Source organism: Nylanderia fulva, unplaced genomic scaffold, assembly GCF_048542155.1.
Source record: "Nylanderia fulva isolate GAGA-0341 unplaced genomic scaffold, ASM4854215v1 Scaffold318, whole genome shotgun sequence".
Classification (NCBI taxonomy): Eukaryota; Metazoa; Arthropoda; class Insecta; order Hymenoptera; family Formicidae; genus Nylanderia; species Nylanderia fulva.
Window position 1 is genome coordinate 59264 of NW_028190388.1, and position 27838 is coordinate 87101.

General features: G+C 37.8%; 3 protein-coding genes across 3 annotated transcripts; 1 reads left to right on the forward strand and 2 right to left on the reverse strand.

The window, feature by feature from the left end:
• Window positions 1–16475: 16475 nt before the first annotated feature.
• On the reverse strand, window positions 16476–17538 carry LOC146722407 (uncharacterized). The gene is made up of 2 exons (XM_085484804.1): window positions 17254–17538; window positions 16476–17100 (listed from the first exon to the last, which is right to left on the reverse strand). Exons 1-2 carry the CDS (start codon window positions 17415–17417, stop codon window positions 16530–16532), a joined length of 735 nt encoding a protein of 244 aa, XP_085340930.1. The 5' UTR covers window positions 17418–17538; the 3' UTR covers window positions 16476–16529.
• Window positions 17539–20275: 2737 nt separating this feature from the next.
• On the forward strand, window positions 20276–21738 carry LOC146722408 (uncharacterized). Its single transcript, XM_085484799.1, has 2 exons — window positions 20276–20514; window positions 20650–21738. The coding sequence occupies exons 1-2, from the start codon at window positions 20276–20278 to the stop codon at window positions 21338–21340; spliced, it is 930 nt and encodes a 309-aa protein (XP_085340925.1). The 3' UTR covers window positions 21341–21738.
• Window positions 21739–25382: 3644 nt separating this feature from the next.
• On the reverse strand, window positions 25383–27321 carry LOC146722409 (uncharacterized). The gene is made up of 3 exons (XM_085484801.1): window positions 26210–27321; window positions 25463–26141; window positions 25383–25388 (listed from the first exon to the last, which is right to left on the reverse strand). Exons 1-3 carry the CDS (start codon window positions 27319–27321, stop codon window positions 25383–25385), a joined length of 1797 nt encoding a protein of 598 aa, XP_085340927.1.
• Window positions 27322–27838: the final 517 nt, after the last annotated feature.

Below are 27838 nucleotides of genomic sequence, written 5' to 3' on the forward strand. Positions count from 1 at the left end.
GTGTGATATATTCTGTATATACACATTTCGTTACTAATCATCATTTTTAAGGACGTTTCGTAGTCAAAGGGCTATAATACCAAAAACAGCGCTAAGTATTTTTTGTACATTACATTTTTTTTTACTTTTATTTTTACTTTTATTTTTTAATTTAAATTAAAAAATTTTTATTTAACTTTAAATTTTTTTAATTTCCTAAATTTAATTCTTTGTGCCTTATATTACCTTTTCTGAATATACGTTTAAATATATTTGAATTAAATAATTATTTAGAGATAAATAATTTATTTTTTATATATATCTATTATCTAAATATTTTATAAAAATATATAACTTTACAATGTATATACCTTCCAGTTTAAATTAATTACATAATTATTCATGTTATTTAAATATAAAGATGAATAAATATATATATATATATATTTTACTGAATTTATTTTGTTATTGTATATATTATAAACGTTTTAAAATAAAGCAATAATTATACATTTGTATCATTATAAGAAATTTATCTAAATATTATATATTATGTTGTCACTTACTTAGTGCAACTTTTTGATTTGACTACTTTTTGATGCTAATATTTTAACCTTTTTTCTCGTATTATCAATATAATTATTTAGCGCAATTTTTTGATTTCACTACTTTTTGATGCTAATATTTTAATTTTTTTCTAGTATTATTAACAAAAATAAAATATAATTTATAAATATAATTTTTTTGAGAAAATATTTTTGATAATGATTAATTTTTGCAAAGAATTATTTTGGCTATAAACATAATTTTTGAGAAGATTATATTTTTTATTATTATAAAGAACTATTTTTGCTGACAAAAGATATAACTTAGCGCTTTTTTTTAAATCTGTGATGTCTTTTTTTGTGAGATTTCACATATTTTTGCAAAGATCATTAAACAAAATGCATTAAATAAATGTATATTTTTTTTAATTTATAATGAGAGAGACGAGAGAGAGCAAGAGGACCCAAGAGAGAGAGCGGGGAGAGAGCAAGAGGGAGCAAGAGGGAGCAAGAGAGAGCGAGAGAAAGCGGGAGAGAGCAAGAGAGAGCGAGGAGAGAGCGAGAGAGAGCGATAGAGAGCGATAGAAAGCGGGAGAGAGCGAGAGAGAGCGATAGAGAGCGATAGAAAGCGGGAGAGAGCGAGAGAGAGCGGAAAAAACGAGAGAGAGCGAAAGAGAAACGAGAGAGAGCGGGAGAGAAACAAAAGAAGGCAAGAAACAGCGAGAGAAAGCGAGAAGAGCGAGAAAAACCGAGAAGAGCGAGAGAAGACGAGAGAGAGCAAGAGAACGCGAGAGAGAGAGCGGGAGAGAGCGAGAAAACGCGAGAGAGAGCGGGAGAGAGCGATAGAACGCGAGAGAGAGCGGGAGAGAGCGAGAGAACGCGAGAGAGAGCGGGAAGAAAGCGAGAGAACGCGAGCGAAAGCGGGAGAGAGCGAAAGAACGCGAGAGAGAGCGAAAGAAAGCGAGAGAGAGCGAGAGTAAGCGAAAAAACCGAGAAAGAGCGAGAGAAGACGAGAGAGAGCGAGGAGAAAGCGAGGAGAAGGCGATAGAGAGCGAGAAAAAGCGATAGAGAGCGGGAGAAAACGAGAGAGAGCGAAAGAGAGCGAGAGAGAGCAAGAGAGAACGAGAGAGAGAGAGCGGGAGAGGACGAGAGAAGGCGAGAAACAGCGAGAGAAAGCGAGAGAGAGCGGGAGAACGCGGAGAGTGCGGGAGAGAGCGGGAAAGAGCAAGAGAGAGCGAGAGAGAGCGAGAGAGGGCGAGAGAGGGCGAGAGAAAGCGAGAGAACGGGAGAGAACGAGAGAAGGCGAGAAACAGCGTGAGAAAGCGAGAGAGAGCGAAAAAAACCGAGAGAGAGCGAGAGAAGACGAGAGAGAGCGAGAGAACGCGAGAGAGAGCGATACAAAGCTGGAGAGAGGCGAGAGAAAGCGAAAGAAAGCGAGAGAGAGCGGGAGAGAACGAGAGAGAGCGAGAAACAGCGAGAGAAAGAGAAAAAAACCGAGAGAGAGTGAGAGAAGACGAGAGGGAGCGAGAGAGAGCGAGAGAGGCCGAGAGAACGCGAGAGAGAGCGGGAGAGAGCGAGAGAGACCGGAATAAAGCGAGAGAGCGAGAGAGAACGAGAGAAAGCGAGAAACAGCGAGAGAAAGTGAGAAAGAGCGAAAAAAAAACCGAGAGAGAGCGAGAGACGACGGGAGAGAGCGAGAGAACGCGAGAGAGAGTGGGAGAGAGCGAGAGAGAGCGAGAAACAGCGAGAGAAAGAGAAAAAAACCGAGAGAGAGTGAGAGAAGACGAGAGGGAGCGAGAGAGAGCGAGAGAGGCCGAGAGAACGCGAGAGAGAGCGGGAGAGAGCGAGAGAGACCGGAAGAAAGCGAGAGAGCGAGAGAGAACGAGAGAAAGGCGAGAAACAGCGAGAGAAAGTGAGAAAGAGCGAAAAAAACCGAGAGAGAGCGAGAGACGACGAGAGAGAGCGAGAGAACGCGAGAGAGAGTGGGAGAGAGCGAGAGAACGCGAGAGAGAGCGGCAGAGAGCGAGAGAACGCGAGAGAGCGGTAGAGAGCAAGAGAGAGCGAGAGACAAGCGAGAGAAAGCGAGAGAGGGCGAGAGAGAGCGAAAAAAGACGTGGGAAAGCAAGAGAGAAAGGGTGAAAGAGGGGGGAGAGAGAGGGGAGAGAGAGGGGGAGAGAGAGAGAGAGAGAGTGAGAGAGAGAGCAAGAATTTATTTATTGTTTGGTTGCTTAAAAGGTTAAGCAGCTGAGGAAAATGTCACTATACTAGGATGGGTGACCGCGGATAAGGTAAAGCAGCTTCGGACAGAATCACTTTGTCGGGATGGGTGATCGGGACAAGTACGACGCCGTATCTTAAAAAAAAGTGACACCTTTTCGACCAAAAAATAACTTGAAAAATTCATATCTCCGCAACCAATAGAGCTATCAAGTTCCTTAAGGTCTCATTTTACTCGGAAAAAATCGCGCTTTCGATTGATATGGTCATCTTTTGAAAAATATGTTTCCGTTCATGAAATATTTCAAATTTTTGTTTTCAAGGTTACGAAAATCGTGTTACGTCCGGTAAAGGATACACAGTAGCGTCCTACGGATAATTTTCGCTATTGTTTCGATATTTTCGCTATCTTTTCGATATCTTTCGATATTTTTTTTTGTTTTTTTGTAGATTGTATTTTAATTTGACGAATAAAAGTTAGCGAGACGCTACCGCGTCTCCTGATATACTCGTATCCTACTAAAAAATACCTAAACTATTATTTGCAATTATATTATATTTTATATTATTCTTGCATATGAATCAATGGCATGATGATAAAACCATCGTCGTAAGGAAATTTCACACATTTCCCTTTAATGTCGTGAATATTGACTGTGTACAAATCATATGACAAATGTTGTGTTTGCTGAATATTAAATAATTCTGAGGAACAAGGTGAACTGAAAAATGGTTTTGATTCAATGAATTTTCTTCCCTTTAAAAAGATTTCTGAAGTCTTGATTTCTTTATAAATACTTTCGACACAAAATACACAATTGTTTTTTAACATAACGCAATTATCTTTATCACATGTGCTTAGTTCAAACTTTTCAATGATTACTGTTTTGTAGAATATAAAATCTTGTTTATGAAATTGATCAGTACATTGCTGACGTAAAATTGGATACGTTTTTTCATTATCATTGTTTTGCATACTTTTAACCTATTACAAATTTGTTGTAAAGGATTTCTTGTAGCTTGAATTGTTTTTTTTATCTCAAATAAATAATTTTCATATTTAAAACAACTGAAAGTGTCAAGTGGACCATGTTGCAAGCAATCTATGGGCAAATGTATAAGCCATGAACATTACGAGTAATATATTCTTTTCCGTAAAGTATTGCATATTTTTGAACAAAGTATTCGAGTAGTTTCAATGAATAATTATTATAAATTCTGTATAATGCAGGACTGCATAAAATTCGAATAGCGCAGGATAAGGCCATGAAATGTGTGTATATATTTTTGTTTGCAATCTTTTTTAAAACAATTGGTCCGGTGTATAATAAAAATTGCCTTAATTCAGTGGCTTTATAGTATTCAATGTCCTCTAAACTTCTTGGCAAGCGTGGAAAATCTTTCGGCACATAATTCTTCAAAAACAATAATTGATTATTAATATCATTTTTATCAGTCTCGGGTAAACGATGATTTTTTTTTTTCCCTCTTATCCAAAACATAATTAATCTTTTAACTACGCCTAGAAATACAAGATGCATGCCATCGAGAGGAACTTGAGATACGAAACCAATATTTAGCTTTTCGAAAGGACTTGTATCTTTATGGAATTCCTCATCTAATTTATTTCTGATACTGAAATCAGTCCGCAATTGTGCATTTGTTTGTAAAAAAGTCATTCTTCCATTAACAAAGGTCCCTTCTTGAATGCATTTTGTGCAGGCATTATAGCCTGTATGACCTTTAATACATAAAATAAATGATTTTGCAGGAGCATCACAAAGAAGTTTACCAACCTTTACTTTTATTATTTTTTTATTTATGTTAAAACCATTTTGTTCTAAATGTTTGAACTCTGTTATAAACTCAGTTAAAAATTGGTCTACATAGGCTGGTTTCTTGTGTCCGTGATATATCCCAGCCGCAAAAGGTTTTTTAATATTTTTATCAACCAGATTTAGATCTATGGAGATAAGAATAGGCCAGAGTTGATTTTTTGAAGAATTAGATATCGGTAAACCATCAATGTTTATGTTAAGAGGTAATGCTATTTCTACATTTTGCATCAAATGTTTTTGCATATTTAAACTATTATTAATTATCCTACGTAGTCCATTCTCTATGCCAATGTGACAATAGAAACCTGGAGGAACACTTTTAAGTTCATATGGACATGAACTTGGTATTTTTAAAAGAGTTCGCGAGTCTTTTGCTAATTGTGGAAATATCACTCGTAGAATACCCAACAATTCATTCATGGCAGATTGACTAAGCAAATGTCTGTATTTTAAAAACCATTGTTTCACAGCGTTAACTATGAAATCATTTACAATAGGGAGATTATTACATAAATTTTCAAATGATAAAGAAGTATCTGAACAGTTAATTTCTTCAATCACATCAATATATTCCAATGGTTCAATCTCAATTTTTTCTGGAATCTCGGGAATCACATTATCATGGTTTTCACATTGTTCTTGTTTTTCATTATGTTTCTTTGCAGTATCTACATTTATATTTGTAGTATTTACATTTATGACAGTATCTACATTTATAATTGTTTTTATGTTATTAGGCAAATTATTCGTCTGAATTAATTGTCGATTCAACTGCAAGATGTGTATTAATTCTTTTTTTACCATTTGTCTCATATGACGTTTTGTAACAAAACATTTTTTTATTTTAGCCATTATTGTTTTAATTTTTATGTCAGTATTGCTATTATTGACTTGATAAAAAAATCACTGAAAAAATTAAAATCATTCACATGAGATGCTCATATAGTTAATACGTAGTTTTTAAGATTTTATGGTATTTAACGTTATTAAAATAATATATATATACACAATATATACTTACATGGCAGGAATCTCGAACGTCACCAACAGGCAGATCCATTGCTTCCAGTTATAAATAAAGATGAATTTAAAATTTAATTATAAAACGACTTAACTTATAAAACCTCCAATAAAGCCCAACAAACACAATTGTCTTATTATTATATTTGGGTATTCTTATTCACATACGAAAGCTCCTGAGACGAAACGCCGCGCTCCCTAGTTACGCGTATCAACTCGTTGCTAACGAACGAGCGGTGATTATTATAGATTCCTAAAACATTCTTGGAACATGTATGAGATATTTGTGGTATAGTAAATATGTTACAATAGATTTTTTTTAAGTCACCACGAGTGAAATATTTTTTTCGACTGTCGCAAAGATAAATTGAGTACATATATGTATAAAACACGATTATTTATAAATATTTCAATTAAATATTTGTACATTTTTTAAATAAAAATATGAAACTATACTTTTGTTTACTTAACTATGTTTTGCATGAAACGTTAAACAAAAACTATTTTCAAAATATTATAAATTTATAAAATATTAAAAATTCAGTGATTTATTAATGTATACGTACTTTATTTATTAATGTATATATACGTACCTTATTTATATTAATGTATATATATATATACGTACCTGATATTTACTAAAAAGCTTTTGTGTTATCATTTCAAAAACGTTGATGTAACACAATTGTACAAAAACAATTGTACAAACACAAATATATAAAATCTGCAATGCAGTGTAATATTTTTGAATATGTTACAAAGTAAATGTTTCATATAAAACGTTCATAGAATATTATGAAATTAAATGTTTCAGGAATGTCACAAATGTAACATTGCTGTAATGTCTCTGAACGTTACAAACTAAACATCCCAAATGAAACGTTTATGGAATGTTTTAAAATATATGTTTTATGAACGTAGCAAATGTAACATTGCTGTCATGTCTCTAAGGTTACAAACTAAACATCCCAAATGAAACGTTTATGGAATGTTTTAAAATACATGTTTTATGAACGTCGCAAATGTAACAATGCTGTAATGTCTCTGAACGTTACAAACTGAACATCCCAAATGAAATGTTTCTAGGATGTTGCCAAACATTTCTTTCCTTATATTTCAAATTATCGATATAACAGCCAAAATGTTACATTTCTGGAACAGTGCATGAATGTTGCAATTGAAATGTTATTTTGAAACGTTTACGAAACATTTCATAAACATATTTATGTAACGTTTCAACTTTGCAATATTATTGCCGAAATGTAACATCCCCTGTATGTTTCATGTTTAGCGGGTATATATATATATAATTTTTCTTTATAAAATCAATAAAATCAATGTTTACAAGCAACTATTATAATAAATATATATATTTAAAATACATCTAATATATATAATTTTGATTTAAACACCCTTTATACTGCGCATGATGCAACACGCCTTAACCGAACAAATATTTTGGAAAATCGTTCGTTTATATACAAACAGCAAGTGAGTAATACAATATAGAATATAATATAAAAAAAATAAAATTACATAACTTTAATAATGTATAATAATAGAAGTTTTATATAAAATGTCCCTTAATTTTCTTGCTTCTTCTGACATTATTTCATAATGGTGTTTTTTAGTTTTACAATTCCGCTATTTTTCTCGTTTTTCTACTATATTTATTTTTAATTTCATTATTTTTACTATGAAAACCGCTTTTGTAGAAAGAAGTTGTTGATTTATCGTTGTCTCTCTTTCATATGCAGATTCATTGTTGTTTTGTTTATTTTTGTTTCATAATTTGTTATTTTTTGAAAATAATTTTTAAAATTATTTTTATTCTTTTTATTATTTCCCTTATTTATATATATGTATATTGTCCATAATTCTTATAATTTCTTTTCTTTTAATTGCATCTTTTGCTATTTTTTATTTGTTTTCTAATCTTTTTTAACAGGTTATTAAATATCTAACATCTCTTTTCCATTACCTTCTCCATTTTTCATTATTCTTCTCTCGTAGATCTACCTACTTATTTTTCTAATTTTTTGTTTTGTCTTTATTTTCTTTTAATTTAATTTGTTTTGTTATTGTTCAAAATCATTTTATAACTCTCTCAATACTTTGTTCAAATATAATCTGTTTTAGTGCTTTAATGAAAAATTAAATAATATATTATTTAATTGCATTTAAAATTATGTTATATTCTTTATTATCATAATATAAATATAAGATATATAAATTTGTTGTGTGCCTCGGGAGAGACACTTAAGGGTCGCGCCAAATTGGGATGGGAATCCGGGGCGTCAGGACTTGTCGGGTGTTTGTAGAAAATGCACTACACTTTTTGTATTAAAATTCTTTATTCAACTTCAACCACTTGGTCTTTATTTTATTCCACTATTAATACACTGAAGCTTTATCGTGTGTGCGGCACTGACTTTCTATTACTCCGCGTATCGCGCACAACTGCGAGTCGATGCTAGGTGCGCGCGCGGTTTAGCGAGATCGTGGTTAGAGCGATTATTTGTGTCTGCGACTGAGCGAGCTGTCGCGTCTCTACTCTCTTTCTTTTTATATCGTTGTTTTTTGGAGTTTTCCCGATCGGAAGGGGTGCCTGGCAACAGGTTTCCCCGGTCGAGAATCTAGGTGCAAGCGAAGCAGATTCAAAGTCCTTCTGCTTTGCTTGCACGTTGATCAATTTCTGTTCCGCGTATATCTCGCATTGTATGCGTTTTTAACGCGGTCATTATCTGTCGTAATTCTGATTTCGCGTATACCTCGCATCGTATGCGTTTTTTAACGCGGTCATTATCTGTCGTAATTCTGATTCCGCGTATACCTCGCATCGTATGCGTTTTTTAACGCGGTCAGTGTCTGTCGTAATTGCGGATGCAATACGAGTACCCATTTCTTAATATTAGTTAACTTTTAATAGTTATATCTATTGTATATCTTTGGGGGATATAACAAATTTATAAAGAAAAATGCAATTTTATATTTTGTTTCTTAGTATTTATTAAAATGTTTTATAACATAAATAATATTACACAAACAATTTTCACGTATTTGTAATGTTTTTCTACATATTTTAAATTTTTTGTGAATTTAGCCAATTACATCGCCCAAGTTTTATTAATTTTATGAGGGAAATTGCAGAATCACAAACAGATGATGATCTACGTTACTTGCATAATTGGGATTTGGAAAAGCATTGTCCTCTCATAAAAATAATACGAGATTATAGTCATCCGGTGTACGAAACATTTTTCCGATGGTCTATAGAAAATATTAATGAATTAGAGATTGATTGCTTACCTATTACTTATATTACAGAAACATATCCCGATTTTTACGATTTTTTTATATTCCATGGTATGCGCAAATTCAAGCAGAAAATCAAAACTATTATTTTTTCAAGAGGATAGTTGGATGATATTCAATATGCAACAAATTGATAAATATCGATCATTGACTCATTATGACTTATTACTCGTCTTCATTTTACACACACATACACACAATTGATATTATTTTATATTTTTGTATATTTTATTCATTATCGTATAAAAATCTGAAATATTCATTATATATAATTATAATAGTTTTAAAATGTTTTGTGTAATGTTCTGCATTATTTAATATATAATTAAGGTATACATCAGTGTTTTTTATATTATATCAATCAATATTAAAATTATATATTTATAAATATGTATTTTATGCTAATAATAATAAAAATTATAAAATAGTTAATTATATTTATAAAATTAATATAATAATAAGTGCAAAGTAACATACAATTTTCGTAACATTACATGTTACAGAAATTACACTGATTAATAAAAATAATTGTGAAGAAGTTAATCGGAATACAATTAGAAAATATGGTTGCAAAGTCAATGTAATAGCTATCAGATGTTTTAGTGAAATCAGCAGTGCGCTGTCGAAGGAGATCATAAAATAAATAAGATTATTTTTGCCAAGTTATAGATTTTCTGCCTTAATACTAAATATCATATTTTAAATTATTACTGTGATGAAACCTAGACTAGTGATACCAAAAATTATTGTTACAATTAATTATGTTTAAAAATATTGGAAATTATGTATGAAAAATGTGTCATATTTCATGGTTTTTGAGAGAATGTGGATCATGTGCTGATTTTTTATTCTGAGCATTATAAAGAAGAATGTATACGTGCGTGCGTGCGTGCGTGCGTGCGTGCGTGCGTGCGCGTGCGCGCGTGTGTGTGTGTGTGTGTGTGGTAATACACTTTTTTTTTGGATAGCTAGATAGCGTTTATGTGTTCAAACATGTAACTATTTCACAATCTTTTTATACATTACATTCAAATAACGTTTATTTATTATAAATAAATCACATCCGTGTCTCACCTCATGTAATATATGTATATATATGTATGTTATATAATATATGTATGTTAAGTTTTTAAATTAATTTTTTTTGTCGCAAGTCTTTAATGTTTATATTTTTGTTATTGCAAGTTTTTAATGTCATTATATATTTTAAATACATTATTTTTCAGATATGTTTTAAGATTCTGTAAGATTTTGGAGATATAGTTTTTGACGCGGACTTAACAACTTTTTTTACCTTTTTTAAAATGAAATTTTTTATACATATACAAAACATTTATGAGTTCATTATAAAAAATTCCGAAGAAAACCAAAAAAAGCTTGTTACATAAGATTCACTCTAAAACGATTTTTAATAATTATAAAGTGATAAAGTCAAATTGTATTTGCATTATGATAAGTAATGAACAAACTATCAATACGTTACCTTAAAGAATTGATAATCCTAACTCTTTGATTACTGTGGAATGTGAATGTCCAAAGCTCTTAGGTTATATTTCAGTCAATTAACAATCAAAGAGCTTTATCACAATAAGCGTAGACCTATAATATTTAATTACACGCTATGGTTAATAAGTCCAATATCAGAACACGATAAAATGTTTTATTTCCTTTATTAAATTTAATTAATTTATTATTAAGAAATAGAATTGTAATATTTTCAAGTATTCTACAAAGTCAATGATATTTTACAAAAATAATAAAATTTTAATAACTTAAATTGTATATATTTGTTGCACGTAACGTTTTCACCAACAGATTTAGAATATAATCATGTTAAATCATTATATTCCTTATTAATTTGATTGCATAGAAAATATTTAATTATCACGCACATGATTTTATATAATAAACAATTATCTCATCAATATGAATATGTGCAGATATAATATAATAAATATAAATATGTGAATATATTATTCTGTTTGCAATTTTTAATTATTAAATTATATTATTTCCAAATTATATGCATAATAGATATGCAACAAAACTATTATTATTAACAATATATATTTGCAATCCAGATATTATATGAAACTATTCACACACAAGAAAAATAATATTTTGAAAAGTAATTGCTGGTGTACGATTACATTTTTGTTTAATTGGCAAACAAATATTTAATAAAATTTATTAATTTAAAAAAAGGAAAAAGAAAAATGAATCTTTTCAATATAAAAAAAATATAAATATATAAATAAATATATAATAACAAAATATATACATTCTAAGCATTTAAATAATAATACAATTTTAAAACAAGACCATTTATATAAATATTTATATACAACGTATTCTAATTATGTTATTCAATATTTTTCAATATTTCTCTCTAATAATTTATTTATAATAAATAAACACAATTTGAATGTAATACGTGATTGCCATTTTCCAAATTATGTAAGCGATTATCTAATCGTGTACATAAATATTTATTTTACTATTATTTTGTAAATATACCTAAAACGATAACTTTGGAATGTTTTAAATATATATCAATTGAGATATTTCATTTGAAATATTTTTAATATATACTATGATGAAATATTTCAATTGTAACATTTATGAATTATATCAAAAACAAATACGTAAAATGTATCATTTGAAATCTAAATGAAACAATTTGAAACATTGCATGTATATTTCATGTTTAGTGGGTTAACGTTAACAGGAATTTTCAAGATCTCTGCAAGGTCAAATGAATATCAGCATCATCTGTCTTTCTTCAAATCCTATGGTGTTTGTTTGAAACATTTTTTCGTCTTGCATATTTAACAAGTTTATTTAAATGTCGTAGGAAGTTTTATTATCAATAAATCATCAATGCCTCTTAAAAATTCTTGTTTAATCTGTAAGTAAATCCTGTATTTATAAATCTTGTTTGTACAGAAATACCTATTTCATAAGTAAATTTTGTACTTATTAAATATCTCGAAAGTATATAGGAAAATTTCAAACAAAAGTTGTTTAGTTTAAAGGGAAAACAAAGATAGGCATTTAACTTCGATTGGTATTCATCATTTTGTGCATAAAAATCTTGAGGTAAGATTATTGAATCAAATATATAGTGAAGAATCGATAAATTAAAAAAAAATAGAATATTTCTATTTATAAAAAAAATTAGATTTACTTCAAATTTTCGATTATGATTTTTAATTTTAAGAAATTTTAGGTCTACTGCAATGATGATTTATTTACAATAATAATAAATAAATACTATTTTGACGTGTCAATGTGATTACGTGAATTACAAGTACTATACAAAAGAAAAATGAACAGATGTAATTTCATTTCTTTTTAACTGCAGTTTCTGAAGTATTGTTTAAGTAGGTATACTATGGGAGTTCTAACCCGGGGGCAATGAGGGGGGGTGAGGGGCGGGGGGGAATCGGTGGCGAGGGGGGTGACGTCACGCGGGGGGAGGGGGTCTTATCAGTAGATAAGCTTATCTTTGTTTATAAACATATCAGATAACCTGATAAGGGGATCATGTTACCTGATATATTTATAAACAAGATAAGATAAGGGGATCATGTTACTTGATATGTTCATAAACAAGATAAGATAAGATAAGCGGCGTCTTTGAGCGGTATCAAAGTTTTCTCCGAAAATCCAAGATAAGATAAGGGGATCATGTTACTTGATATGTTCATAAACAAGATAAGATAAGATAAGCGGCGTCTTTGAGCGGTATCAAAGTTTTCTCCGAAAATCCAAGATAAGATAAGCTAAGTTTTCGAATCCAAGATAAGCGGCGTCTTTGTAAGGTATCAAAGATAAGCGGCGTCTTTGTAAGGTATCAAAGATAAGCTTGAGCGGTATCAAAGTTTTCATAAATTTTCTCCGAAGATAAGATAAAAATTCTGCGAATGGCTGCCGCCGTTTCAGAATCCAAGCCGAGCGCCGACAATCAAGGGGGTTGCGTTTCTTCATCTAAATTTGATAAGATAAAAATTCTGCGAATGGCTGCCGCCGTTTTTTTTTTTTAGAATCCAAGCCGAGCGCCGACAATCGGATATCTAAGTTTGATAAGATAATTCTGCGAATTACTAAGAACAAAAGGTTTGCCGACAATCAAGCGGGTTGATCCGTACAGGTTGCGACATGTTAATCCGATCCGGCGTGTCGATCCGACGGGGTGAAATTTATCTATGTATTTCTAAGAATTATCAGCAATATCTAAATTTTCTCCGAAGATATCACACAAATATTTCTCGCGAATTAACAATTGCATCACCATCCCCACGAACAAAGGGATGATCGGGATATATAATGAGGACCGATGCAGCTGCCGGGCCATAGTACCACTGGCGAGCGCACGCTTCATTCAGAATGTTTGTAATACTATCAAGTGCTTCCGACATTCTCAGTTTAAGTGCCGAACAGTTGCAATATATTCCGAAGATTGTTTTACTGCAAAAGTGCGGATATTTCATAGAGCATTTGTGGGAAAAACTGCCGGAGCACATTAAGACGGATCCGGAGGTTCAGACATATCGTCGCTGCCTCGAACACTACAATCGGCCGTGGATGCGAACGCATATTGACGGTCCTGCACCGATGATCAGGGATTGCAGCGAATGTCAGCGAAAATAGGCTGAGGTTAAAAGTGCGAATAAGTGATAGACATTGAAAAATGGAGAGCGCACCGCAAAATCATGCAGAGTGTCATGAGAAGGGGTGTTATAAGACTGCTGAGAGATGGTATAGACATCTCGAGGTATGTTGTCACAATGAAAAAAAAAACAACCCGTTTAGTAATAAACGTGAAGCGGTGACTTCAATTGTACAATATGTACGAAATCGCGAACTTGGTGTGCGAAAACCGCATACAAGACGTGTAGCCCAGTTCCTGGAAACGCATGAAGACATTGTAAGAGTGGCTGGTGATTTATCTAAATGCACCAGAACGTCTAAGCGACACAAGCGAGTCGCATGTTATCAACGTCGATATAAAAATTGTGTCGATTATTTCACTGTGGACAACTATGAATTTGGCTACATGGACATGCCTTCACCATCGGTGTCATGCAAAACACAATCATCCGAAAATGATTCTGACCAAGAAATGGAGGAGGAGGAGGAGGAGGAGGAGGAGTCAGATAGGAGAGAACCATCGTCATCGTCATCATCATCATCATCGCCAGATTTTTTGTCGGCAGCCTATTTATCTTTTCTGTGATAAAATAGGTGTACAACATATGTGATATCAACGTGTTCTGAGAGAGAGAGTAGATATGTCTTCGCGGAAGGTGTAAACATGTCGATAGACAACTACTGAGCAGCCGCTATTTTTTGTTTCGTCGGAGATCATCTTTCGGAGATAATTGCATCATTGCATGAACAAAGGGATGACCGGGATATATAATGAGGACCGATGTCACTGCCGGGTCATAGTACGGTGACATACTAGTGAGCATACAGTGAGCATACAGTGTATTGTTTTTTTGCAAAAATGGAGAAAGACATGGAAGTAGTGATCTCCGACAATGAAGAGATGGAGGTGGTGGTCATCCCTGATGACGAGGTGGAGGTGGTGGTCATCCCTGATGACGAGGTGGAGGTGGTCGTCGTCCCGGATGACGAGATGGAGATCATAACCATCTCCGACGACGACGACAGTGACAGTGATGGTGCGGTGTACGACCCTGTGTACGACAGGGAGGTGAACAACGTCCTGGACGACATTGAGGATATGGATGTTGATATCGTGCCCATTGAAGAAGACGGCGATGACAATGACGATGACGATGACGATGACGATGACGATGATGATGACGATGACGATGAAGATGAAGATGACAATGACGACGGGTACGAAACTGACAACGCTGTCCGGGAGTCGGTGAGGTCCCGGATGTATGGCATACGCGCCACTGCATCCCTCGACGAGACAGCGAGGGTATGCACTGTGGCGTCGTATGTCATGGCGTTCGCCATACCATGGGGGTCGTTTAGGATCTGCTTTCGCTGTTTCATGAGAAACAAGAGCAGATTCATAAGCATCACAACCCTCGAGGGACACACAACATCGCGGTACATAAATGTACCCGAACTGCGTTGTGAAGAGTGCCGGGAAAGATTATACATATTCTACCTGGCCAACGCTTGTCCCACATGTCAAGGACGTGAGTATATATATATAATATGTCAAAATATATAAAATATTAAATTATTATATTTCTATGCACAGATGTCGAGTCCGATGACAGCGATGGGTGATGCGACCCCCCCTCTCTCTCACTGTCCCGTCAGGGCTGTAAGTATATTAAAATACCAAAAAAATATTGAAGCAAATCTATAAAATATTAAATTATTTTTATATTTCTATGTGTAGATGCCACTACCTCGAGCCGCCGCCGAATCCAGGCTTGGATCTCTCTCTCTCTCGCTGCTCACTCGCCGTCACCATATATTTTTTATATTTTATATTTTATATTTTTTATATTTTATATTTTTTATATTTTATATTTTATATTTTTATATTTTTATATTTTTATATTTTTATATTTTTATATTTTTATATTTTTATATTTTTATATTTTTTTATATTTTACATATATTATTTTTTATTTTTTATTTACACACACAGTAGAGAGGGTTTGGAGTCATTAAATACCGCGGAAGTGACGAACCGCGGGGTCCTCATCTCTACTGCAACACATGTACAAGTACACACACGCATACACACATGCACATACTCTGACATATGAGGTGTAAATCCGACCGGCAACCTCCACGCGGTACACCTCGGGTAATGCTAATGCCGGCGGTAATATATTAAATAAAAAAAATATTAATATAATAAAATGTTTATTAATTTAAAAAATGTTTCCCTTCTTTCCTTATAGAAAAAATATGTAAAAACTAATGTAAAAACTAATGTAAAAAAAAAAAATATGAATAAAAAGTAATGAATAAAATATATATATTTTATTAAAATAAAAAAAAAATGTTTTTCCTCCTCTCCTTCACATCCCTCGCCGCAACATCTCTCTCGCAAAATCCAGGCTTGGATCTCTCTCGTTCACCGTCGCATCTCTCGCCGCTGCATCTCTCGCCGTCGCCTCTCTCGCCGCCGTATCCAGGCTTGGATCTCTCTCGCCGCGAGCCGCCGACTCTCTCGCCGCAGGCCCGAGCCGCCACATCCAGGCTTGGATCTCTCTCTCGCCGCAGGCCCGAGCCGCCGACTCTCTCGCCGCCGTATCCAGGCTTGGATCTCTCTCGCCGCGAGCCGCCGAATCTCGCAGTCGCCGCAGGTCCGCTGGCTCTCTCTCGCCGCTACTTCCCTCTCTCTCACTCTTGAAGGCATGCGTCTCTCTTACTCTTAATGTCGCATGCGCCTCGTAAGATAAAATTATCGATTCTGCCGCAGCATGGATGGTCTTATCTCGTAAGATAAAAATATCGATTTTTTTTCTCGCTGAATGCATTGTCCTTGACACAATAATTATATCTCGCAAAGTATGTAACGGGTGGCGCGCAAATAAAGTACACCATAATATATACATATAAGTATTTATTCGTCTTATATTTAATACATAATTATGTAGTTTTATTACATATTAAAAACTAAAGCCACCAGCTCGCAATCGACAAGTTGGTGCATGTTGAAGGCATTGCTAGCGCGTATCGCATTCGACAATTCTCTCGCATTCGTTACAGTGGATGCAATATTGGAGAATTGAGTATATTTGATATCAACCGTTGCGACGAGCCTCGTCAAACGATCGAACATTATTTCGATACATGAATCGAGCTCGAACATACGATGTAACGTCGATTCGACCATCATCATGCGCACATCCGCTGATTCGAGACTTATGAGCTTGGTGCCGTTTATCTTGTGAAATCGCACTGTTAGCGGCCCGACACTTATGCAATTATACACATCGTTGTTGGAGGAGGAGTCATTGTTCAGGTAATTGTGAATAGCGTGGCGTTGCTCGTAGAGTCCTTTCCACGTTTCGAGAGATAGTAATAGCTGTTTTCCCCGATGATCTCCTATGGCGATCTCCACGTAACTCGGTGGATCCACTCTGATGCCGATTTCGAGGAATTTGAATTCCGTTGCCGTCAATGCGTATCGTCTTCCAAGTATGCGAACCGCACGAGGCTCCAGCGAAACGCTGTAAAAATTAGATAAAAAAGATAAAATAAAATTAGGAAAAAAGAAATTATAACTCATAAAAAAATATAACTCATAAAAAAAATATAGAATATAAAAAAATATATAAAATAAAATTAAAAATATAAAAGATACAAAAAAAAGTTATACTTACTCGTCGCATTTCTTCTCGCACGTTTCTTCATGTCTCGGCATGTAGTAATTCATGCTGCTGCTGCTTCTTTGAACCGAGGGTATTAAAAAAAGTGAACCGTCAGTTAGAACGGTCGACGAAAGACTGATTGTATAATAAGGTATTAATAATCGAGTAACGGTCATTTTTAAAATATTAGGAGAAGGGGATTCTTAGAAATATATCTGGAGGGAAAGAACAAAGAGAAATATTTAAAATATTAGGAGAGGGGGATTCTTAGAAATATATCTGGAGGGAAAGACAAATTATTAAAAGTAGTGGGCGTAAAAGAAATTCTTAGAAATACGATTGCGTGAGAAATTATTAAAAGTAGTGGGGGTAAAAGAAATTCTTAGAAATACGATTGCGTGAGAAATTTTTAAAAGTAGTGGGGGTAAAAGTAATTCTTAGAAATATTTGGTTAGGAAAAATAATAAAGAGAATAGTATGTAAATAATATGTTTATTCAAAAAACGGATGATCGTCGCGATTAGCCGACCACCAATTGAATAATTTAAATACATTTTGTAACGCGCAATTTTTTACATGTTTATTACATCGTAGAGTATATGTGGGATCTAATTTATTTAATGCAGGCACATCTTCATATATGGCATCCAAGGTCTCAATCATGAAACCGCTGCACGCATCGTCCACTATTTCGGCAAGCCACTCTCGCTTTTCGAGTCCTTTTACATACACGAGAGAGGACTCTTCTTCTTCCTCCTCGTCTTGTTCATTTATGCCATTGATAGCTGCCGTGATCAAGCGCTGAGCCATGCAGTATGGAACATTTCCATCCTCCCATTGCAAGCTGTAATGATGCTGAGTTATCCATGAGGCCTGGCGCCTTTCCGACTTTATAAGCACGCTCCACGGCACAGGGCATGCGAAGAAATAGTGCGACATGATATATCCTCTTCTCAGGATTGCCGCTTCCTTCACGATAAATCGCTTGTTTAGGATAAATCCTTGCAGGTCGACAAACGTTGGTGCGGACATGATTTCTTCGATGTGAGTCAGTCGAGAGGTATTACTTCACTAACATCAGACATCTCGCATCAACATGATTATGTATCCTCCTCCCCCTCCCTCACACGCGTAGTTGTGTAAACATTTTTAGGTGATTTTGCGCACAATGTTAGTGTTAGCGACATGTTGACAAAACTGAGTTAAATAGCGCAATGTCAGTCTTTAAATTCGCTGCAAGTTGAACTAAAATTCAATCTCTCGGAGAAACTGCAAGCACAATTGTCCACAGATACTCTGATCATACGTTTGAAAAGAGGTGTAATTGTATTCCAATTTCGGCACGTTTAAATATCGCACCAATTCCTCGGGTGGTCGAAGATTGCCAAAACTGCGGAAATAGATTGGGCGATTTCCCCTTTTTGCATACGCCACCCAATGGGACCGTCTGTGCTGTCCAGATTGACGATACCGCTCTCATTTTCTCGCGCGCCATTTATCGGTAAATTATTGCGCATAAATACACCTTTAAAATATGGAATGTGCATACGTTTTGCAAGTTGTAGCAATTGCACATTTGTAGTTACACCTTGCGGCATTTTTAACGTTTTTTTGACGTTTTTTTTTTCCCCGCTCCTCGTCCATATTTGTAAGGGGCGAGATACAGTCCGCGGCCTTCCATTGCGCGATTGTGGCGTAGTATCTCTTGCAACTGACGTTGCGCGGCTTTATTGTCGTTTACCGCTTTTGCTACGCCAGCCGCTCCGCCGACCAGGGATCCGAGCGCGCCCAGCATTGGTAAAATCGGCAAAAATCCGCCTCGTTTTGCTGCCGAAAGTACCCTCCTCCTCCTCTTTTTCGTCCTCTTCTTCAAGCCCATGCCGAGCTTCGTCTTGGCCTTCATCGCTGTCCAGACAACTGCGGCCGCGGCTCTCTCACCGAGACTCGAGTTTTTCGCGACGATGCGAGTTTTCGCTTTCTCGGCGAGTACCTTATCCGCCGCGTGTCTCTCGGCGAGTTCGCTGCTCCGAGAGTACGCTATATCGTGTTCACGACACGCCGCGTCCAATGGGTTGACGCCTTGATCACCTCTAGCCAATCGCTTTTCCAAACGAGTTCCCGGGCCGCAAAATTGATAGCCGGGGATATGAAGCTCGACCGGAAGTGCGTTTATCGCACGATTTAATACACCTGTGCCTATTTTCGTTGACATCCGCCGCAATCTCTAGACGATACTGAGCAAAGCGCGAGTCCGCGCAGCTATAAATAGGCGGACGTTGGAGGTCAAATCGGGAGTGAGAAAATGAAATTCGTGCGACAACCTCTGACGATACAAGTGATGAATTACGACGACAGAGTACGCTGCAGCGTGAACGAAGGTGTGCGCAAACACGGTACGATGCTACCGACAACTATACGCGCGATCGTTTGCGGCCCCTCGAATTGTGGTAAAACCAACGTGTTGATAAGCCTGCTGGAAAGTCCGCACGGTGTGCGTTTCGAGAACGTGTACGTGTACTCGAAATCGCTGCAACAGCCGAAATATCGCTATTTGGAAGATTTATTGACGTCGATTGACGAAATCGGCTACTTTACATTCTCAAATAACAGTGACGTCATTCCACCGAGCGAGGCATGTCCAAATTCAATTTTTGTCTTTGATGACGTGGCATGCGACAAGCAAGATACGATAAGAGAGTACTTCTCAATGGGGCGCCACTCGAACATCGACTGCTTCTATCTCTGTCAGACATACGCGAGAATACCGAAACATCTTATACGCGACAACGCGAACCTGCTAATCCTATTTAAACAGGACGCCACCAATTTGAAGCACGTGTACAACGATCACGTGAATACCGACATGTCGTATGAGGATTTCGGGGAGTTATGTCGTACATGTTGGCAACAAAAGTATGGTTTCTAGTGATAGACAAGGACAGCTCGCTTATGAACGGGCGATACAGAAAAGGATTTAACGAGTTCGCGATACCGCGGAGCCATTAGTCGTCGACAGCACTCTCTAGAGTTTAGGATGGCTGATAATATTCGCGAGCGTGAAAAGGTTGCCATGGAGATTGCGAAGACGGCCGAATCGATCCGCAAGAAACACCGCGCTCTGAAGACCGGAAAGATCGATGATGATATCGCCGTCAAGACTCACTTTAAACCTATTATCGAGCCGCTACAAAAGATTGTCGACAACGCGACGATTTCGGTGAAAAACGAGCCTAACACCGACGACGACGACGACGGTGTGAAGATCGAGACACGGTATGAGGGGGAGACACCGAAAAAGAGAAAACATAAAATTATCAAGCGATATAAAGAGGAGGAATTGAAAAAGAGAAAATATGATATTTCTAAGCCATTGGACGCTTCACTGCCGACAACATCTACACCGATAAGCGCACAACCTGTGATACCCAAAGTGCTCGTAGACGAAAATGTTTTGGAAACCACGCGTAACCTGTCCGAAATACCCCTTCGACACTGGTTAAGATCGCCGGAAGGTCGACAAATGATGCGAAAGAATTTGGGGCCATTAGGACGAGAATACATGGACGCTCTCCTCGGTGCTGATGAGAAGAAAGAAATTGATAATGTATACGGAGTCTATTTCGACGAGAATGAAATGCGGCTCGGCAGCAAGCGATTCGCAATTGACAAAGATGACAATATAATCATAGGCGACACGCGGTACATTGGAACGCCCGGATTGTACGAGTTGATCTTCAAGAAAAGACCCGATTACCAGGAGGACGATTTGCAAAAATACAAGCACATATTATTGGCGACAAACGTGCATAAACGCAATTTTGATGCGCAAGGTCGTGTGAAGGGTAGCAAGGGGGACAAGTACAAATATATAATCGCACCGTTGACGCGGGTGGAGAGCCCAAAATCTGGCACTGGAATGCCTCGCGCTATGACGCTAACCGACAATAAGATTGATTACGTGCACTGGGACGACCCCAACGAGCTAGTGGATCGCCTACGATTGCTCGACGCTTCGCGCCAAGCTGGCAACAACGCGCATGACAACGAGATCCTGTCGATCATCGAGGAACTGCGGGAAGCGGGCATTATTATAAATTAAACAAGGGTTCCGACAATCTATTCAGTCTATCGCGTGACACTCTACAAAGCATTGCAAAAATGTCTATCAATAAATTTGGATTATTCGAGAGGAGAATTGATACAACCGGCGATCATTGGCACACATTGATGAGAAGATGTGTGCGTAAAAACGCTCTATGTCGCGTCGCTACAGATTATGACGCGAGATCGCGCAAGATTCGCCGTGTAGCGCAACCTGAGGCGGATACCGATGCCGTCAACAAATTGTACCTGGAAGAGTGCTTTAAAACATTGATGATCCAACAGAAAGAGTTAGATGAGAAGCTGGCTGCGTTAGAGAAGGATGTACGAGCGTTGGAGACTGCGATAAAAGAACTTTTGCGTGCACCAAACACTACCTCAGACATCTAATGAGCGGTTGGCTCGGAAACGTCCAACAAACAAACGTCTAGAAGAAGTGGTTACGATCGACGTGCTACCAAACAACAATGAGTGGTATCAGTGACCGACCTGGAAGCAGCAGTGACCGACCCGGAAGCAGCAGCTGTGAACGACCTGGAAACGGTGGTGAACGCGACCGCTACGATCGAGGTTACGATCATGTCAAACAGGGTTGCGAACGAGGCTACGAACAAGTCCTTAAAGGTTACATACAAGGCTATCACCAACTCAGTAAGGGTTGCGAACAGGTCAGGGATGGTTACGATCGATTCAAAAGCGGTTGCGAACGGATCAGAAACGACTGCGAAAAAGGCTGCAAACGAGTGAAAGACGATTTTCGAATGGGTCAAGGACGGGAGTGAACAACGCTATAACGACTACCTAACCCGAAAGAACCCCGAAACAACGTAAACAAACCCTGAAACAACCCCGAAACAACGTGAACGAACCTCGAAACAACGTGAACGAACCCCGAAACAACCCCGAAACAACGTGAACAAACCCCGAAACAACGTGAACGAACGTGAACAAACCTCGAAACAACCCCGAAACAACGTGAACGAACCCCGAAAGAACCCCGAAACAACGTGAACGAACCCCGAAACGACGTGAACGAACCCCGAAACAACGTGAACGAACGTGAACAAACCCCGAAACAACCCCGAAACAACGTGAACAAACTTGAACGAACCCCGAAACAACCCCGAAACAACGTGAAATAACGAGAATGAATAGTAAAAATAACAACGAGCAACATAGTTTGGAGAGAAGGCAGTTGGTAAACGAGTTGCACGCGTCAGCGAGAAAAAATTTCCCTCGAAGACACGTCATAGTGCGAGGATACGATGATCTGTGGCAAGCCGACATTGTCGAGATGCGTCCGTACTCCCGTTTCAACAGAGGTTACCACTACATACTCACCGTCATCGATGTGTTGAGCAAGTATGCGTGGGCTGTACCACTCAAGAGTAAAGGAGGAAGCGAGACAGCTGACGCAATCGCTGAGATAATTCGAGACAGCAAGAGATGTCCGAAAAACATGCAAACCGATAACGGGAAGGAATTTTACAACGCCGATGTGCAACGACTTATGCGAAAACATGACATTAATCACTATTCGACATATTCGGTATTGAAGGCATCGGTCGTCGAGCGATTCAATCGCACGCTAAAGAACGACATGTGGAAGATGTTTACGCTGAATGGCACTTACAAGTGGTTCGACATACTGCCACGCCTCGTATCAGATTACAACGGACGCAAGCATCGAACGATTGGTATGCGACCCGCCGACGATCGCCGAAAGACTCTTGGCTACCGTGTACAATCGTGTAAAAATCGCGGGCCCGGCAAAGTTCAAAGTAGGTGATCAGGTACGCGTCAGCAAGTACAAACAACTTTTCGAGAAGGGTTACACGCCAAATTGGACAACCGAGATGTTTAAGATTGTTAAAGTGCAGCATACTAATCCCGTAACATATCTACTCGAGGATTATCGCAAGACATCTATCGCTGGAGCGTTTTACGAGCACGAGCTGCATCGCGCAAATTGTCCGGATGTGTACCTCGTGGAGAAAATACTGCGCAGGAGGGGTGACGAGGTTTACGTGAAATGGCTGGGATTCGACAGTTTGCACAACTCTTGGATACATAAAAACAATGTTATTTAATGTTATTTTATTCAATCATTGTATAACATACTATATATTGTATACCATATATAACAAAAAATATATAAAATATATATATATATATACTTCTCATTAATACATCCTCACAATATAATAAATATAATAAATATAATAAATCTAATAAATATAATTTACAACGGTATTCTATAATGTCCCCACGGCAAGGTGTCGGTCGACTCAGGTACGACATACCGTTTGTCGTCGTAGGGACTTAGAGCAATTTTCGTCTCGCTGATGGTATACACTTTATGCAATTTCGATCTTATGCATGACTGCTGACGCGTCATTTCAATTTCGTCATTAAGGCAACGCGTATAATCGTCGAATGTTATACTACGCGCTACGACGTTACTTTTGACGCCTTTTGCCTTTTTAGTGTCCTTTTTACCGTCCACCCGCAAAGCATACATTTTTGCTCTAAGCCCGACGAATTCGGTCATTATCGCGCCGTTATTCTCATCTTTCATCAGACCCGGCACCTTTTTATTCGCGAGCGGTATACCGTACGCATTATTCGCGGCGTAGTCGCTGGTATCGAATCGAGCGATATCGCGTTTCAAATTTTCATAGACATCCTGACATTTAGTTTGATAAATTAAACTGTCCGTGTCGGTGTACATTACTCTACAATTGTCACGATAGAGCGGTGACATGTATTCGTGATGAAATTCATAAAGACATACTTTTGATATGTCGAGTATGCACATGCCGACGTAGATTGGTTTGTAGATTTTAACTTCGAGTTTGCGTAATTCAATTGCAACTAATTTTTCCGAAAATACGCTAGTACTATGAAAATTTGGTTTCGCGATCATTGCCTCCGCACCGTATCGTCCGTCCCATTTTGTTAATAATTTTACATCAACATGATTGCGCACATTTTCCATCGTCTTGCCAAATACCGCATTATTCATCAATTTATATAAATTTTTTTCAAAATCGTTTTTCGCATGTGTTCTAAACTGCGTGTTGAGTTCGATGTATTTTTGCAGCCACGCTGACTGCGTGAATTGTAGTATGCGGTATATTTTTGTTATGCGTAGCCCGTGGCGCGTGCACTGCTGTAGATTACGATAGTGTATCACGTAGCGCTTCTTATCGCAAAGCGTTGCGAGGAGTTTATACTCCCGCTTGCCGGGCGGCTTATCGCGCGTCGGGCAAAACGGTAGGTCAATGTGCGCGTCATGAAGATGCCGCGGATACTCTAAATCTACTTCGAGAACATAGCCTATAGGCGAATCGAACGCGATAGATGATACGTCAAAATTCGATATATCGTCGACCCACCGAAAATCGGCATACGGCAATGGTTGACACATTGCCCATCCGTACAAATTATTTACATCGAAATACATGAGGTACGATGAGGGTTTCGATGGATCGTACGATTGCATGTACTTGTTATTAGCCTGTGCGTATCGGCCTGAACATTGACTAAGGCCGCCGCGTATACCTCGTTCGACAAACATAACCATGTCAATGTCTGTTAATAATTCAAATTTTATATTCGTATGTTTTAACATGGCGTCCCATGTATATCCGGGGAGAGTATAATAATACGCGGGATCGAGTCCGTAACTTTTTATACAACTATCGCGAAAATTCTCAAATATATCGGCCAATAACAAGACATCAATTTTTAAATATAAATCGCTATATTCGCCTAGCGTTCGAAGGGAGAATCGGCTCCAGATGGTCTCAGCGTGCGCGTAATCACTCTCGGATACTGTGTCGCCGGTCAGGGAACTGTAAAATGAGTCGCGCGGCGGTAAACGTGTGTCTTGTAATCTGTCCACGCAGTCAATGTATTCGTACGGAAAGACGCCCTTGCGTGTCCATAAATTGAATTTTTCCCTAGTTAAATTTTGATATTCCGAATGTAAAATTTTTAGTTTTTCTTTATCCAAAAATGACGCTAATTTGTCGAGACTAGCACTGAGAAACTTGTACGAATCGATAAACCGTAATTTGATATAATTTTTCGAATTATTATCTTGTGTCAATCTAACAGTCTTCGAGAATGAAATGTATTTTTCCTTTGTTATCGGCAGTAATTCCATTTCCCCTTCGAACGCTGTGGCTATGTCCTCGATAATAAAATGCGCGTCGTAGCCGGACAGATTGTGAAAGACTATAGGAATACAAAATGATTCTTTGTAATTTAAGTTACAATTTGAATGCGCGGGACCCCTGTACCGCCCGGTGAGGTGGCAATGATCGCGGACGCGTGTATCGTCTTCGTCAAACGGTTTTTCACAAATGTGACAATGCGTCGCGGTGCGAAATTTTAACCACTCGTCAGGCGTTAAATTTACCATGGGGACATTGGTCGTTAAAATATTTTTTACGCGGATTGCTAAATTTTTAAGCTGTTCGGCGAACCATGCGACGCAATCGACACTACGGCGGGAATTGTACGCGGACAACGAACTGTCGTACGAACACTGTACGTAATACGCGATGCTGAACACTTGATGGTGTTGATGATTTTTGGCATCTTCGGTCTTTGCCAAAACACACTCGAGGTCGGCGTACACTACAAACGGCAGCCGCTCCTTCCTCGTGTAGTTGTCGAAGCTGAGCCACTTGTCCTTGTCGCTCGGCAACCGAATAGCGCAGTCGTTCAGTTTCCCGCAATCTTCCATATGCGCCTGCAACTGGTCCTCAGAATAGAAATAATGTAGGCATCTGTAAAAAAAAATAAAAAATTTAATTAGAAATATTTTAAATATAATTTAAGTTTACTATATACTTACCGATCGCAAATAAATTTTTGACCATTGTGTTTGCTCAGTTGCGAGCTCACGAGACGAGACAGATTTTTTATGCACGCGAAATGTCCAACGCTGTTTTCGTCCTCCACGTACAGCAGATTGACGTGCCTGTCCTTCTTTTTTTCCGAAAGACGCAACGGGACGATGTTCTCGTTCTCGATGATGTATACGTTTACGGAGATGTCGTTTGCAAGTTCGAATTTTTTTATTTGATTCACAGTCACTGGAAACTCAATGTTTTGGAGATTCAGCACTGTTGTGTAATGTGGATAAGAGGATTCTCGTTCCATATGTCTTTCAGCGGGGTACAGAGCGGCCACCACCGACCATGCGAAACACGCATTGTCCGCTGATTGCACATTAACCACCGCTCTCTTTGCCATAATTTTTTGCGGTAATTTGACATGACATCCCGCGCGCATTGGATTGTACTTATTTACATTCACTGTCAAATCTATTATCCGCGACAATGCCCAGCCGCTATCGCGTTCCTGGAACTCTTCTAGCGATGCTAGCGTGGGCTCGATTACGCGGCGCTCGTACCACTCGCGTACATCGGACGTGCGAAAGAGTTCAAAGTTTCTCGTGTTAATACTTTTATTGGCGCGCTTGTCACCGGACACAAATTCACCGTTGAAAACAGTGTTCACTTTTACACTGATGTGTCTCTGCAGCACATTCTCCACGTTCTCGACTACAATGTCTGCGGCATTTTCCAAAAACTGACGCGGTTCGATGTGGTCTGCGTTAATTACCGCGCCGGTCAGTATACGGCTATCGAACGCCGTATCGATTTCGCGCCAAACGAGTCTTTGCGCGTTATTGCCGCCGCCGCTGCCACTAGGTATGGATCCACCACTAAACATGGATTCACCGACATATTGTCTCTGCAAGCGCACCTTTGCACCCTCGAGTCGCGCTATTCTCGCCACCAGAGATTGTCTATGTCCAATCGAGAGACGCGGACGCTTGGCACGGCTGCGTTCTTCCAGCTCTTCGATAAATTCTTCGCACTCTTGCAGCCATCCGAAATATTCGCCCAAGTTAGCAACTTGGCGGGAACGCCCCAACAGGTCGCGCTCAATGTTCTCCATTTTTGTAAAAATTCACTTATTACAAAAAAACTTCTTTGCACACTAAACTTTTTTTCTTGCACCTCGAATGAAGCGTGCGCTCGCCAGTGGTACTATGGCCCGGCAGCTGCATCGGTCCTCATTATATATCCCGATCATCCCTTTGTTCGTGGGGATGATGATGCAATTGTTAATTCGCGAGAAATATTTGTGTGATATCTTCGGAGAAAATTTAGATATCGCTGATAATTCTTAGAAATACATAGATAAATTTCACCCCGTCGGGGATCCAAGCCTGGATCGACACGCCGGATCGGATTAACATGTCGCAACCTGTACGGATCAACCCGCTTGATTGTCAGCAAACCTTTTGTTCTTAGTAATTCGCAGAATTATCTTATCAAATTTAGATATCCGATTGTCGGCGCTCGATCCAAGCTTGGATTCTAAAAAAAAAAAACGGCGGCAGCCATTCGCAGAATTTTTATCTTATCAAATTTAGATGAAGAAACGCAACCCCCTTGATTGTCGGCGCTCG